The sequence below is a fragment of the Coregonus lavaretus genome (assembly GCF_964263955.1).
Source record: "Coregonus lavaretus genome assembly, chromosome: 25".
NCBI classification, from domain to species: Eukaryota; Metazoa; Chordata; class Actinopteri; order Salmoniformes; family Salmonidae; genus Coregonus; species Coregonus lavaretus.
Genome location: NC_140012.1, coordinates 45514806 through 45530876, shown reverse-complemented (window position 1 = coordinate 45530876; position 16071 = coordinate 45514806). Strand labels below are relative to the sequence as shown.

The 16071-nt window shown below is 50.7% G+C and overlaps 1 protein-coding gene across 1 annotated transcript in view; it reads left to right on the top strand.

Moving 5' to 3' along the window:
* LOC311100941 (AT-rich interactive domain-containing protein 4B-like) overlaps positions 1 to 16071 on the top strand; it is a 241961-nt gene that overhangs the window by 165824 nt on the left and 60066 nt on the right. Inside the window, exon 15 of the mRNA XM_084141917.1 lies at positions 1434 to 1660. Coding sequence (XP_083998043.1) covers positions 1434 to 1660 — 227 coding nt within the window. The remainder of the gene's footprint in view (positions 1 to 1433; positions 1661 to 16071) is intronic.

Genomic DNA, 16071 nt, shown 5'->3' with positions numbered 1-16071 from the left:
CCACCAAGGAAAGACCATTGATCTCACTGTGAGGTATGTGATCCACCAAGGAAAGAGCATTGATCTCACTGTGAGGTATGTGATCCACCAAGGAAAGACCATTGATCTCACTGTGAGGTATGTGATCCACCAAGGAAAGACCATTGATCTCACTGTGAGGTATGTGATCCACCAAGGAAAGACCATTGATCTCACTGTGAGGTATGTGATCTACCAAGGAAAGAACATTGATCTCACTGTGAGGTATGTGATCCACCAAGGAAAGAGCATTGATCTCACTGTGAGGTATGTGATCCACCAAGGAAAGAACATTGATCTCACTGTGAGGTATGTGATCCACCAAGGAAAGAGCATTGATCTCACTGTGAGGTATGTGATCCACCAAGGAAAGACCATTGATCTCACTGTGAGGTATGTGATCCACCAGGGAAAGACCATTGATCTCACTGTGAGGTATGTGATCCACCAAGGAAAGAACATTGATCTCACTGTGAGGTATGTGATCCACCAAGGAAAGAACATTGATCTCACTGTGAGGTATGTGATCCACCAAGGAAAGAGCATTGATCTCACTGTGAGGTATGTGATCCACCAAGGAAAGACCATTGATCTCACTGTGAGATATGTGATCCACCAAGGAAAGAACATTGATCTCACTGTGAGGTATGTGATCCACCAAGGAAAGAACATTGATCTCACTGTGATCCCCCTTTGAACTAATGACTTGAAATCTTTAAATTGTTCAACAACTCCACTTGGAAGTATAGTCCACTGTTTGTAGAGTTGTGCCGGAACGGGCTTTGTGCGTATTCCAGCCACCTAACAGAGATCTAAACAAACACTTTACCGACTAAATTCTCTAGAAATGAACCTCGCAAACCTAGGTCACAGACTCCCCATGAGCTGCATTATTCTCCCCCTGGTGCGAACAGACACCCCTTTTCTCCCATCAGCCCCCATTACTTAAAGATACAGCATTTGACAGTGCATTCAATGAAAATAATAAACATTAAGTTCATAGACCAGACATAGCTTTTATTGTCAGTTGGGAAAACAGTCTTTAGTTAGATAACCAGGTATGTTTTTCACTTTAGGCTCCTTTAGATGGGCCTATATGTGTAACATTTGTTACAAGATGATTGATAAACAGGATATGATGTAATAAGATGATTGATTAACAGGATATTATGTAAAAAGATGATTGATGAACAGGATATGATGTAATAAGATGATTGATTAACAGGATATTATGTAAAAAGATGATTGATGAACAGGATATGATGTAATAAGATGATTGATAAATAGGATATGATGTAATATGGTCGTTGATAAACAGAATGTAATGTAATAAGATGATTGATTAACAGGATATGATGTAATAAGATGATTGATAAGCAGAATATGAAGTAACAACACCATGTCACTCCCCACAGGAGGAGAAGACTGAGCTGACCAGGAACAAACCTGATACACAACCTTTGAAGGCTGAGAGAGAAGATGATGATGATGACAATGAGGAAGAAGATGGAGATCATCACAAGCATGAGTCTGATGATGAAGACAGGCCTTCGTTTGTTGGCCTCAGAGCGGAGGGAGTGAAGCTGGAGCCTTACGATGAGGAGCAGGAGGAAGGGGAGGAGGAGGACATCTCTGGCTCTGGGTAGGTGGTTCTCTCCCGCTGAGGCTGGGCTAGTAGACTGTGCTGTTGATGGGGGGGTTGCACAATTCAGAAATCTAAATCCTATCCTCAAATTCCTAACTTTTCCGGAAAGTTCTACTCTACTTGCCCCTCTACCCTCTACTGTCCTGGCTGAGCTCTGCTCTGCTTCCCCTCTACTGCCCTGGCTGAGCTCTGCTCTGCTGCCCCTCTACTGCCCTGGCTGAGCTCTGCTCTGCTGCCCCTCTACCCTCTATTGCCCTGGCTGAGCTCTGCTGCCCCTATACCCTCTACTGCCCTGGCTGAGCTCTGCTCTGCTGCCCCTCTACTCTCCTGGCTGAGCTCTGCTCTGCTGCCCCTCTACCCTCTACTGCCCTGGCTGAGCTCTGCTCTGCTGCCCCTCTACTGCCCTGGCTGAGCTCTGCTCTGCTGCCCCTCTACCCTCTATTGCCCTGGCTGAGCTCTACTGCCCCTATACCCTCTACTGCCCTGGCTGAGCTCTAGTCTACTGCCCCTCTAACCTCTTATTTCCCTGGCTGAGCTCTGCTGCCCCTCTGCACTCTAATGCCCTGGCTGAGCTCTGCTCTACTGCCCCTCTACTGCCCTGGCTGAGCTCTGCTCTACTGCCCCTCTACTGCCCTGGCTGAGCACTGCTCTACTGCCCCTCTACTGCCCTGGCTGAGCTCTGCTCTACTGCCCCTCTACTGCCCTGGCTGAGCTCTGCTCTACTGCCCCTCTAACCTCTTATTTCCCTGGCTGAGCTCTGCTGCCCCTCTACCCTCTATTGCCCTGGCTGAGCTCTGCTTTACTGTCCCTCTACTGCCCTGGCTGAGCTCTGCTCTGCTGCCCCTATACCCTCTACTGCCCTGGCAGAGCTCTGCTCTACTGCCCCTCTAACATCTATTGCCCTGGCTGAGCTCTGCTCTACTGCCCCTCTACCCTCTATTGCCCTGGCTGAGCTCTACTCTACTGCTCCTCTACCCTCTACTGCCCTAGCTGAGCTCTGCTTTACTGCCCCTCTACCCTCTATTGCCCTGGCTGAGCTCTGCTTTACTGCCCGTCTACCCTCTATTGCCCTGGCTGAGCTCTGATTTACTGCCCCTCTACTGCCCTGGCTGAGCACTGCTCTACTGCCCCTCTAACATCTATTGCCCTGGCTGAGCTCTGCTCTACTGCCCCTCTACCCTCTACTGCCCTGGCTGAGCTCTGCTCTACTGCCCCTCTACCCTCTATTGCCCTGGCTGAGCTCTGCTCTACTGCCCCTATACCCTCTATTGCCCTGGCTGAGCTCTGCTTTACTGCCCCTCTACCGCCCTGGCTGAGCTCTGCTCTGCTACCCCTCTACCCTCTATTGCCCTGGCTGAGCTCTGCTGCCCCTCTACCCTCTACTGCCCTGGCTGAGCTCTGCTGCCCCTCTACCCTCTACTGCCCTGGCTGAACTCTGCTGCCCCTCTACCCTCTACTGCCCTGGCTGAGCTCTACTGCCCCTCTACCCTATTGCCCTGGCTGAGCTCTGCTTTACTGCCCCTCTACTGCCCTGGCTGAGCTCTGCTCTACTGCCCCTCTACCCTCTATTGCCCTGGCTGAGCTCTGCTTTACTGCCCCTCTACTGCCCTGGCTGAGCTCTGCTCTACTGCTCCTCTGCTGCCCCTCTACCCTCTACTGCCCTGGCTGAGCTCTGCTCTGCTACCCCTCTAACCTCTATTGCCCTGGCTGAGCTCTACTGCCCCTCTACCCTCTACTGCCCTGGCTGAGCTCTGCTCTACTGCCCCTCTAACCTCTATTGCCCTGGCTGAGCTATGCTGCCCCTCTGCACTCTACTGCCCTGGCTGAGCTCTGCTCTACTGCCCCTCTACTGCCCTGGCTGAGCTCTGCTCTACTGCCCCTCTAACCTCTATTGCCCTGGCTGAGCTCTGCTCTACTGCCCCTCTACTGCCCCTCTAACCTCTATTGCCCTGGCTGAGCTCTGCTCTACTGCCCCTCTACCCTCTATTGGCCTGGCTGAGCTCTATTGCCCCTCTACCCTATTGCCCTGGCTGAGCTCTGCTTTACTGCCCCTCTACTGCCCTGGCTGAGCTCTGCTCTACTGCCCCTCTACCCTCTATTGCCCTGGCTGAGCTCTACTGCCCCTATACCCTCTACTGCCCTGGCTGAGCTCTGCTCTACTGCCCCTCTAACCTCTATTGCCCTGGCTGAGCTATGCTGCCCCTCTGCACTCTACTGCTCTGGCTGAGCTCTGCTCTACTGCCCCTCTATTGCCCTGGTTGAGCTCTGCTTTACTGCCCCTCTACCCTCTACTGCCCTGGCTGAGCTCTACTGCCCCTCTACCCTATTGCCCTGGCTGAGCTCTGCTTTACTGCCCCTCTACTGCCCTGGCTGAGCTCTGCTCTACTGCTCCTCTGCTGCCCCTCTACCCTCTACTGCCCTGGCTGAGCTCTGCTCTGCTACCCCTCTACCCTCTATTGCCCTGGCTGAGCTCTGCTTTACTGCCCCTCTACTGCCCTGGCTGAGCTCTGCTTTACTGCCCCTCTACTGCCCTGGCTGAGCTCTGCTCTACTGCCCCTCTACTGCCCTGGCTGAGCTCTACTCTACTGCTCCTCTACCCTCTATGCCCCACTAGTACCATTAGTGTGCCCCTCTTGTCATGTGTCAGCCAGTGCCCACAGCAGGGATGGCTCCATGTCTCAGCCAGTGCCCACAGCAGGGATGCTCCATGTCTCAGCCAGTGCCCACAGCAGGGATGGCTCCATGTCTCAGCCAGTGCCCACAGCAGGGATGGCTCCATGTCTCAGCCAGTGCCCACAGCAGGGATGGCTCCATGTCTCAGCCAGTGCCCACAGCAGGGATGGCTCTGAGCACTCAAAGCTTGACTGCATCTACTCTTTTTCAACTGCATGCTGTGCTGGATCTGGCTCCCACTCTCTGCAGTACGGCTGCTCAGTCATTCAGTCAGCTAGTCATTCAGTCAGTTTGTCAGCCAGTCAGTTTGTCAGCCAGCCAGTCAGCCTGTCAGCCAGTCAGTCTGTCAGTCTGTCAGTCTGTCAGTCAGTCAGCCAGTCAGCCAGTCAGCCAGTCAGTCTGTCAGTCTGTCAGTCTGTCAGTCAGTCAGCCAGTCAGCCAGTCAGCCAGTCAGTTTGTCAGTCAGTCAGTCAGTCAGCCAGTCAGTCATTCAGTCAGTTTGTCAGCCAGTCAGTTTGTCAGCCAGTCAGTCAGTCAGTCAGTCAGTCAGCCAGTCAGCCAGTCAGCCAGTCAGTCTGTCAGCCAGTCAGCCAGTCAGTCTGTCAGTCAGTCAGTTTGTCAGTCAGTCAGTCAGTCAGCCAGTCAGTCATTCAGTCAGTTTGTCAGCCAGTCAGTTTGTCAGCCAGTCAGTCAGTCAGCCAGTCAGTCTGTCAGTCAGTCAGTCAGTCAGTCAGCCAGTCAGTTTGTCAGTCAGTCAGTCAGTCAGCCAGTCAGTCAGTCAGCCAGTCAGTTTGTCAGTCAGTCAGTCAGTCAGCCAGTCAGTCAGTCAGTCAGCCAGTCAGTTTGTCAGCCAGTCAGTCTGTCAGCCAGTCAGTCAGTCAGCCAGTCAGTTTGTCAGTCAGTCAGTCAGCCAGTCAGTCAGTCAGTCAGTCAGTCAGTCAGCCAGTCAGTTTGTCAGCCAGCCAGTCAGCCAGTCAGTCAGTCAGTCAGTCAGTCAGCCAGTCAGTTTGTCAGCCAGTCAGTCAGCCAGTCAGCCAGTCAGTTTGTCAGCCAGTCAGTCAGCCAGTCAGTCAGTCAGCCAGTCAGCCAGCCAGCCAGTCAGTCAGTCAGCCAGCCAGTCAGTCAGTCAGTCAGCAGAGCTCTGGTCCTGTGGCCAGCCAGTCAGCCAGTTTGTCAGCCAGTCAGTCAGCCAGTCAGTCAGTCAGTCAGTCAGCCAGTCAGTCAGTCAGTCAGTCAGCAGAGCTCTGGTCCTGTGGCCAGCCAGTCAGCCAGTTTGTCAGCCAGTCAGTCAGCCAGTCAGTCAGTCAGTCAGTCAGTCAGCAGAGCTCTGGTCCTGTGGCTGTCTTGTGCTCTGTCCTTCGTCTCTGCTGTGAGTTCTGTCCTAACAGCTTTCTGCTCCTTTAGCGGTCCTGTGTTTCTTCCATCCTATGGCTTGTTGTGATGTGCTGCATCTGCACTCACAGGTTCAGTAACTAGACATGGACGCTCTGTCTTGTTGAGTCTAAAATATTACTGGATGTCCAGACTTGAAAGAGTTGGTCAATAGCGTGTGGTTTTACTATGCAGCTTTGGAAGCTCCTGCCTCTCCTTAGCTGAATGTTTGAGCTTTCATCTATTCTGTAGATGTATTTCTACTTTAACATTGTTGTGTTTAGTTCTGCATCTGAGACAGTTATTGTTAAAGGAAGAGAATTACAATAGGTTTAAAAAATAGTGACATTTGCTTTGTTTTGTCTGGATGCATGGGGTTTGTAGAGTCTTGTCAATCTCTCTCCAACCTGACATAGAGGGAGTAGAGGAGAATATACAAATTACCCATCTTTGGCCGTCAAGTCATCTGTATTCACCCAAGAGGGGGAAGTGGTGATTGACTGTTGACTAGGCGAAGGGACAGACCCACCTGTCAGGTAGAAAATTAACACCATCTGAAATATACACTACATTACCAAAGGTATGTGGACACCTGCTCGTCTAACATCTCTTTCCAAAATCATGGCCATTAATATGGAGTTGGTCCCCCCTTTGCTGCTATAACAGCCTCCACTCTTCTGGGAAGGCTTTCCACTAGATGTTGGAACATTACTGCGGGGACATGCTTCCATTCAGCCACAAGAGCATTAGTGAGGTCGGGCACTGATGCTGGGCGATTAGGCCTGACCTGCAGTCGGCGTTCCAATTCATCCCAAAGGTGTTCAATGGGGTTGAGGTCAGGGCTTTGTGCAGGCCAGTCAAGTTCTTCCACATTGATCTCAACAAACCCATTTCTGTATGGACCTCGCTATATGCACGGGGTCATGGTTATGCTGAAAGAGGAAAGGGCCTTCCCAAAACTGTTGCCACAAAGTTGGAAGCACAGAATCATCTAGAATGTCATTGTATGCTAGAGCGTTCACATTTCCCTTCACTGGAACTAAGGGGCCTAGCCCGAACCATGAAAACAGCCCCAGACCATTATTCCTCCTCCACCAAAGTTTACAGTTGGCACTATGCATTGGGGCAGGTAGCGTTCTCCTGGCATCCGCCAAACCCAGATTCATCCGTCGGACTGCCAGATGGTGAAGCGTGATTCATCACTCCAGAGAACGCGTTTCCACTGCTCCAGAGTCCAATGGCGGCGAGCTTTACACCACTCCAGCCGACGCTTGGCGTTGCGCATGGTGATCTTAGGCTTGTGTGCGGCTGCTTGGCCATGGAAACCCAGCTCCTGACGAACAGGTATTGTGCTGACGTTGCTTCCAGAGGCAGTTTGGAACTCGGTAGTGAGTGTTGCAACCGAGGACAGATGATTTTTACGCGCTTCAGCACTCGGCGGTCCCGTTCTGTGAGCTTGTGTGGCCTACCACTTCGCGGCTGAGCCGTTGTTGCTCCTAGACGTTTCCACTTCACAATAACAGCACTTACAGTTGACCGGGGCAGCTCTAGCAGGGCAGAAATTTGACCAACTGACTTGATGGAAAGGTGGCATCCTATGATGGTGCCACGTTGAAAGTCACTGAACTCTTCAGTAAGGCCATTCTACTGCCAAAGTTTGTCTTTGGAGATTGCATGGCTGTGTGCTCGATTTTATACACCGGTCAGCAACGGGTGTGACTGAAATAGCCGAATCCACTAATTTGAAGGGGTTTCCACATACTTTTGTATATGTAGTGTAACTGATGTGTGCAATTGGAGATGAGGTGACTGTACTCTCCTGGCTCTCATTCACACCACTGGACTGTAGGGAGATGATGAGGTGGCTGTACTCTCCTGGCTCTCATTCAGACCACTAGACTGTAGGGAGATGATGAGGTGGCTGAACTCTCCTGGCTCTCATTCAGACCACTAGACTGTAGGGAGATGATGAGGTGGCTGAACTCTCCTGGCTCTCATTCAGACCACTAGACTGTTGGGAGATGATGAGGTGGCTGTACTCTCCTGGCTCTCATTCAGACCACTGGACTGTAGGGAGATGATGAGGTGGCTGTACTCTCCTGGCTCTCATTCACACCACTAGACTGTAGGGAGATGATGAGGTGGCTGAACTCTCCTGGCTCTCATTCAGACCACTAGACTGTTGGGAGATGATGAGGTGGCTGTACTCTCCTGGCTCTCATTCAGACCACTGGACTGTAGGGAGATGATGAGGTGGCTGTACTCTCCTGGCTCTCATTCACACCACTAGACTGTAGGGAGATGATGAGGTGGCTGTACTCTCCTGGCTCTCATTCACACCACTGGACTGTAGGGAGATGATGAGGTGGCTGTACTCTCCTGGCTCTCATTCAGACCACTAGACTGTAGGGAGATGATGAGGTGGCTGTACTCTCCTGGCTCTCATTCACACCACTAGACTGTAGGGAGATGATGAATTGGCTGTTCCCCTCCTGGCTCTCATTCACACCACTGGACTGTTGGGAGATGATGAGGTGGCTGTACTCTCCTGGCTCTCATTCACACCACTAGACTGTAGGGAGATGATGAGGTGGCTGAACTCTCATGGCTCTCATTCACACCACTAGACTGTAGGGAGATGATGAGGTGGCTGTACTCTCCTGGCTCTCATTCAGACCACTAGATTGTAGGGAGATGATGAGGTGGCTGAACTCTCCTGGCTCTCATTCAGACCACTAGACTGTAGGGAGATGATGAGGTGGCTGTACTCTCCTGGCTCTCATTCAGACCACTAGACTGTAGGGAGATGATGAGGTGGCTGAACTCTCCTGGCTCTCATTCAGACCACTGGACTGTAGGGAGATGATGAGGTGGCTGTACTCTCCTGGCTCTCATTCAGACCACTAGACTGTAGGGAGATGATGAGGTGGCTGAAATCTCCTGGCTCTCATTCAGACCACTGGACTGTAGGGAGATGATGAGGTGGCTGTACTCTCCTGGCTCTCATTCAGACCACTAGACTGTAGGGAGATGATGAGGTGGCTGTACTCTCCTGGCTCTCATTCACACCACTAGACTGTAGGGAGATGATGAGGTGGCTGTACTATCAGGGCTCTCATTCACAGAACTGGACTGTAGGGAGAGGATGAGGTGGCTGAACTCTCCTGGCTCTCATTCAGACCACTGGACTGTAGGGAGATGATGAGGTGGCTGTACTCTCCTGGCTCTCATTCACACCACTAGACTGTAGGGAGATGATGAGGTGGCTGTACTATCAGGGCTCTCATTCACAGAACTGGACTGTAGGGAGAGGATGAGGTGGCTGAACTCTCCTGGCTCTCATTCACACCACTGGACTGTAGGGAGATGATGAGGTGGCTGTACTCTCCTGGCTCTCATTCAGATCACTGGACTGTAGGGAGATGATGAGGTGGCTGTACTCTCCTGGCTCTCATTCACACCACTGGACTGTAGGGAGATGATGAGGTGGCTGTACTCTCCTGGCTCTCATTCACACCACTAGACTGTAGGGAGATGATGAGGTGGCTGTACTCTCCTGGCTCTCATTCACACCACTGGACTGTAGGGAGATGATGAGGTGGCTGTACTCTCCTGGCTCTCATTCACACCACTGGACTGTAGGGAGATGATGAGGTGGCTGAACTCTCCAGGCTCTCATTCACACCACTGGACTGTAGGGAGATGATGAGGTGGCTGTACTCTCCTGGCTCTCATTCAGACCACTAGACTGTAGGGAGATGATGAGGTGGCTGTACTCTCCTGGCTCTCATTCAGATCACTGGACTGTAGGGAGATGATGAGGTGGCTGTACCCTCCTGGCTCTCATTCACAGAACTGGACTGTAGGGAGATGATGAGGTGGCTGTACTCTCCTGGCTCTCATTCACAGAACTGGACTGTAGGGAGATGATGAGGTGGCTGTACTCTCCTGGCTCTCATTCACACCACTGGACTGTAGGGAGATGATGAGGTGGCTGTACTCTCCTGGCTCTCATTCACACCACTGGACTGTAGGGAGATGATGAGGTGGCTGTACTCTCCTGGCTCTCATTCACACCACTAGACTGTAGGGAGATGATGAGGTGGCTGAACTCTCCTGGCTCTCATTCACACCACTGGACTGTAGGGAGATGATGAGGTGGCTGTACTCTCCTGGCTCTCATTCACACCACTGGACTGTAGGGAGATGATGAGGTGGCTGTACTCTCCTGGCTCTCATTCAGACCACTGGACTGTAGGGAGATGATGAGGTGGCTGTACTCTCCTGGCTCTCATTCACACCACTGGACTGTAGGGAGATGATGAGGTGGCTGTACTCTCCTGGCTCTCGTTCAGACCACTCCTCGCTCTTTTTGCAACCAATATAGGTTGTAACTCGTCACTCTGATCTTAAAGGGATAGTGCAAGACTTTATCTACTTCCCCAGAAGAGTCAGATGAAGTCATGGATACCATTTGTATGTCTCTGTGTCCAGTATCTCTGCGTGCAGTTTGAAGGACGTTTAAGGTAGTTTTGTTTGCTGCTAGGTTAGCAACTTCATTCAAACTGCAAACAGAGACACAGCAGGTATCTAGCAGGTATCTAGCAGGTATCTTGCAGATAGGTAGCAGCTTTCATCTGACTCTAGAGAAGTAGAAAAAAGGTCTTCATTGCCTAAATCTCACACTATCCCTTTAAAACCTGTCTCCGCAGAAATATACATGTTTATTTAATGTATTTTGGGGAGTATATAGTGGAAACACAGTACTGTAGTTGTGTTGCTGTAGGTTCACTCTAGACAGAGGACAGGAGAACATGAGAAAATGGCTGTATTTAACAAGACTTGGTCCTGCTTGAAGCAGAACAGACTGTCTGAGTTAGATTTCACCACTGAATCATCTTTCAGGACCTCCTGTTTGCTCTCAATTGATTGAAATGATTGTAATGTGGCTCCTGACTAGACGTGACTGCCGTACACTGAGTGACTGCATTTTATTGTCTGTACAGTGGGGGAAAAAAGTTTTTAGTCAGCCACCAATTGTGCAAGTTCTCCCACTTAAAAAGATGAGAGAGGCCTGTAATTTTCATCATAGGTACACGTCAACTATGACAGACAAAATGAGGAAAAAAAATCCAGAAAATCACATTGTAGGATTTTTTATGAATTTATTTGCAAATTGTGGTGGAAAATAATGCAGTAGTAATGGAGTTGTAGGCTGACCCACTGTATGTGTGGCTGCAGTAGTAATGGAGTTGTAGGCTGACCCACTGTATGTGTGGCTGCAGTAGTAATGGAGTTGTAGGCTGACCCACTGTATGTGTGGCTGCAGTAGTAATGGAGTTGTAGGCTGACCCACTGTATGTGTGGCTGCAGTAGTAATGGAGTTGTAGGCTGACCCACTGTATGTGTGGCTGCAGTAGTAATGGAGTTGTAGGCTGACCCACTGTATGTGTGGCTGCAGTAGTAATGGAGTTGTAGGCTGACCCACTGTATGTGTGGCTGCAGTAGTAATGGAGTTGTAGGCTGACCCACTGTATGTGTGGCTGCAGTAGTAATGGAGTTGTAGGCTGACCCACTGTATGTGTGGCTGCAGTAGTAATGGAGTTGTAGGCTGACCCACTGTATGTGTGGCTGCAGTAGTAATGGAGTTGTAGGCTGACCCACTGTATGTGTGGCTGCAGTAGTAATGGAGTTGTAGGCTGACCCACTGTATGTGTGGCTGCAGTAGTAATGGAGTTGTAGGCTGACCCACTGTATGTGTGGCTGCAGTAGTAATGGAGTTGTAGGCTGACCCCACTGTATGTGTGGCTGCAGTAGTAATGGAGTTGTAGGCTGACCCACTGTATGTGTGGCTGCAGTAGTAATGGAGTTGTAGGCTGACCCACTGTATGTGTGGCTGCAGTAGTAATGGAGTTGTAGGCTGACCCACTGTATGTGTGGCTGCAGTAGTAATGGAGTTGTAGGCTGACCCACTGTATGTGTGGCTGCAGTAGTAATGGAGTTGTAGGCTGACCCACTGTATGTGTGGCTGCAGTAGTAATGGAGTTGTAGGCTGACCCACTGTATGTGTGGCTGCAGTAGTAATGGAGTTGTAGGCTGACCCACTGTATGTGTGGCTGCAGTAGTAATGGAGTTGTAGGCTGAGGGCCAGTCTGTTTCTGCTATCACTCCTTGTCACCTCACTGTCATGTTAGGCTTGACCATGAACATGGAGTTGGCAAGAGCACAAACAGATCTGGGACCAGGCTGGTGAGATTGTAGGAGCTGACCTGGATTTGGACTGTACTTCCTCTCTCACGTTACCGTGTCTGCTCTCTGCAACAGCCTCAGACTGCTGTGCCTCGCTGTGCCAACCTGCATAATCTGCCTCTGTCCTGAAACCCCTCCCCTCTCTCCAGTTCTGACTGTGGACTATAGCACCCCCTTGTGGTGGTTATACCTACTACGACTCAACTAAGCCTCAAGTCAATGAGTTGTGATGAGTATGTGGTGTGGATGGTGTAGGGTGAAGTGGCCGTCCACAGGACCAGACCGAGGATAGATGATATATTGTTTTTATAAGGAAGTATAAAGGGTACGGTTGGGGTGGTCCCTATAGTGTAGCATAGTGGTATTTATTTAACGCTGATACCGTCCCCATTATGACATCTGAATATTTCTGTAAGCATTTCAGGAAGAAGGGAGGGTTAGGAAGACAAGTCTGGAGACAAGACTTGAGTTTGTGGAGGCTAGGGGGGTTATTTAATAGTAGTGGCTTGGAGGTTGGGGAGGCTAGGGGGGGTTATTTAATAGTAGTGGCTTGGAGGTTGGGGAGGCTAGGGGGGGTTATTTAATAGTAGTGGCTTGGAGGTTGGGGAGGCTAGGGGGGGTTATTTAATAGTAGTGGTTTGGAGATTGGGGAGGCTAGGGGGGGTTATTTAATAGTAGTGGTTTGGAGGTTGGGGAGGCTAGGGGGGGTTATTTAATAGTAGTGGCTTGGAGGTTGGGGAGGCTAGGGGGGGTTATTTAATAGTAGTGGTTTGGAGGTTGGGGAGGCTAGGGGGGTTATTTAATAGTAGTGGCTTGGAGGTTGGGGAGGCTAGGGGGGGGGTTATTTAATAGTAGTGGCTTGGAGGTTGGGGAGGCTAGGGGGGGTTATTTAATAGTAGTGGTTTGGAGATTGGGGAGGCTAGGGGGGGTTATTTAATAGTAGTGGTTTGGAGGTTGGGGAGGCTAGGGGGGGTTATTTAATAGTAGTGGCTTGGAGGTTGGGGAGGCTAGGGGGGGTTATTTAATAGTAGTGGCTTGGAGGTTGGGGAGGCTAGGGGGGGTTATTTAATAGTAGTGGTTTGGAGGTTGGGGAGGCTAGGGGGGGTTATTTAATAGTAGTGGCTTGGAGGTTGGGGAGGCTAGGGGGGGGGTTATTTAATAGTAGTGGCTTGGAGGTTGGGGAGGCTAGGGGGGTTATTTAATAATAGTGGTTTGGAGGTTGGGGAGGCTAGGGGGGGGGTTATTTAATAGTAGTGGCTTGGAGGTTGGGGAGGCTAGGGGGGTTATTTAATAATAGTGGTTTGGAGGTTGGGGAGGCTAGGGGGGGTTATTTAATAGTAGTGGTTTGGAGGTTGGGGAGGCTAGGGGGGGGGTTATTTAATAGTAGTGGTTTGGAGGTTGGGGAGGCTAGGGGGGTTATTTAATAGTAGTGGTTTGGAGGTTGGGGAGGCTAGGGGGGTTATTTAATAGTAGTGGTTTGGAGGTTGGGGAGGCTAGGGGGGGTTATTTAATAGTAGTGGTTTGGAGGTTGGGGAGGCTAGGAGGGGTTATTTAATAGTAGTGGTTTGGAGGTTGGGGAGGCTAGGGGGGGTTATTTAATAGTAGTGGTTTGGAGGTTGGGGAGGCTAGGAGGGGTTATTTAATAGTAGTGGTTTGGAGGTTGGGGAGGCTAGGGGGGGTTATTTAATAGTAGTGGTTTGGAGGTTGGGGAGGCTAGGGGGGTTATTTAATAGTAGTGGCTTGGAGGTTGGGGAGGCTAGGGGGGGTTATTTAATAGTAGTGGCTTGGAGGTTGGGGAGGCTAGGGGGGGGGTTATTTAATAGTAGTGGCTTGGAGGTTGGGGAGGCTAGGGGGGTTATTTAATAGTAGTGGCTTGGAGGTTGGGGAGGCTAGGGGGGGGGGTTATTTAATAGTAGTGGTTTGGAGGTTGGGGAGGCTAGGGGGGGTTATTTAGTAGTAATGGCTTGGAGGCTAGGGGGGGTTATTTAATAGTAGTGGTTTGGAGGTTGGGGAGGCTAGGGGGGGGTTATTTAATAGTAGTGGCTTGGAGGCTGGAGGCTAGGGGGGGTTATTTAATAGTAGTGGCTTGGAGGCTGGAGGCTAGGGGGGGTTATTTAATAGTAGTGGTTTGGAGGTTGGGGAGGCTAGGGGGGTTATTTAATAGTAGTGGTTTGGAGGCTAGGGGGGTTATTTAATAGTAGTGGTTTGGAGGTTGAGGAGGCCAGGGGGGGTTATTTAATAGTAGTGGCTTGGAGGTTGGGGAGGCTAGGGGGGGTTATTTAGTAGTAATGGCTTGGAGGCTAGGGGGGGTTATTTAATAGTAGTGGCTTGGAGGTTGGGGAGGCTGGGGGGGTTATTTAATAGTAGTGGCTTAGAGGTTGGGGAGGCTAGGGGGGTTATTTAATAGTAGTGGTTTGGAGGTTGGGGAGGCTAGGGGGGGTTATTTAATAGTAGTGGTTTGGAGGTTGGGGAGGCTAGGGGGGGTTATTTAATAGTAGTGGCTTGGAGGTTGGGGAGGCTAGGGGGGGTTATTTAATAGTAGTGGTTTGGAGGTTGGGGAGGCTAGGGGGGGTATTTAATAGTAGTGGTTTGGAGGTTGGGGAGGCTAGGGGGGGGGGTTATTTAATAGTAGTGATTTGGAGGTTGGGGAGGCTAGGGGGGGTTATTTAATAGTAGTGGTTTGGAGGTTGGGGAGGCTAGGGGGGGGGGGTTATTTAATAGTAGTGGCTTGGAGGTTGGGGAGGCTAGGGGGGGGGGGGGTTATTTAATAGTAGTGGCTTGGAGGTTGGGGAGGCTAGGGGGGTTATTTAATAGTAGTGGTTTGGAGGTTGGGGAGGCTGGGGGGGTTATTTAATAGTAGTGGCTTGGAGGTTGGGGAGGCTAGGGGGGGTTATTTAATAGTAGTGGCTTGGAGGCTAGGGGGGGTTATTTAATAGTAGTGGCTTGGAGGCTAGGGGGGGTTATTTAATAGTAGTGGTTTGGAGGCTAGGGGGGTTATTTAATAGTAGTGGCTTGGAGGTTGGGGAGGCTAGGGGGGGGGGGTTATTTAATAGTAGTGGCTTGGAGGTTGGGGAGGCTAGGGGGGTTATTTAATAGTAGTGGTTTGGAGGTTGGGGAGGCTGGGGGGGGTTATTTAATAGTAGTGGCTTGGAGGCTAGGGGGGTTATTTAATAGTAGTGGCTTGGAGGCTAGGGGGGGTTATTTAATAGTAGTGGCTTGGAGGTTGGGGAGGCTAGGGGGGGTTATTTAATAGTAGTGGCTTGGAGGCTAGGGGGGTTATTTAATAGTAGTGGCTTGGAGGTTGGGGAGGCTAGGGGGGTTATTTAATAGTAGTGGTTTGGAGGTTGGGGAGGCTAGGGGGGGTTATTTAATAGTAGTGGCTTGGAGGTTGGAGAGGCTAGGGGGGGTTATTTAATAGTAGTGGCTTGGAGGTTGGAGAGGCTAGGGGGGGTTATTTAATAGTAGTGGTTTGGAGGTTGGGGAGGCTAGGGGGGTTATTTAATAGTAGTGGATTGGAGGTTGGGGAGGCTAGGGGGGTTATTTAATAGTAGTGGCTTGGAGGCTGGGGAGGCTAGGGGGGGTTATTTAATAGTAGTGGTTTGGAGGTTGGGGAGGCTAGGGGGGGTTATTTAATAGTAGTGGTTTGGAGGTTGGGGAGGCTAGGGGGGGGTTATTTAATAGTAGTGGCTTGGAGGTTGGGGAGGCTAGGGGGGGTTATTTAATAGTAGTGGCTTGGAGGTTGGGGAGGCTAGGGGGGTTATTTAATAGTAGTGGTTTGTAGGCTAGGGGGGTTATTTAATAGTAGTGGTTTGGAGGTTGGGGAGGCTAGGGGGGGTTATTTAATAGTAGTGGCTTGGAGGTTGGGGAGGCTAGGGGGGGTTATTTAATAGTAGTGGTTTGGAGGTTGGGGAGGCTAGGGGGGGTTATTTAATAGTAGTGGCTTGGAGGCTAGGGGGTTATTTAATAGTAGTGGTTTGGAGGCTGGGGAGGCTAGGGGGGTTATTTAATAGTAGTGGCTTGGAGGTTGGAGAGGCTAGGGGGGGTTATTTAATAGTAGTGGCTTGGAGGTTGGAGAGGCTAGGGGGGGTTATTTAATAGTAGTGGCTTGGAGGTTG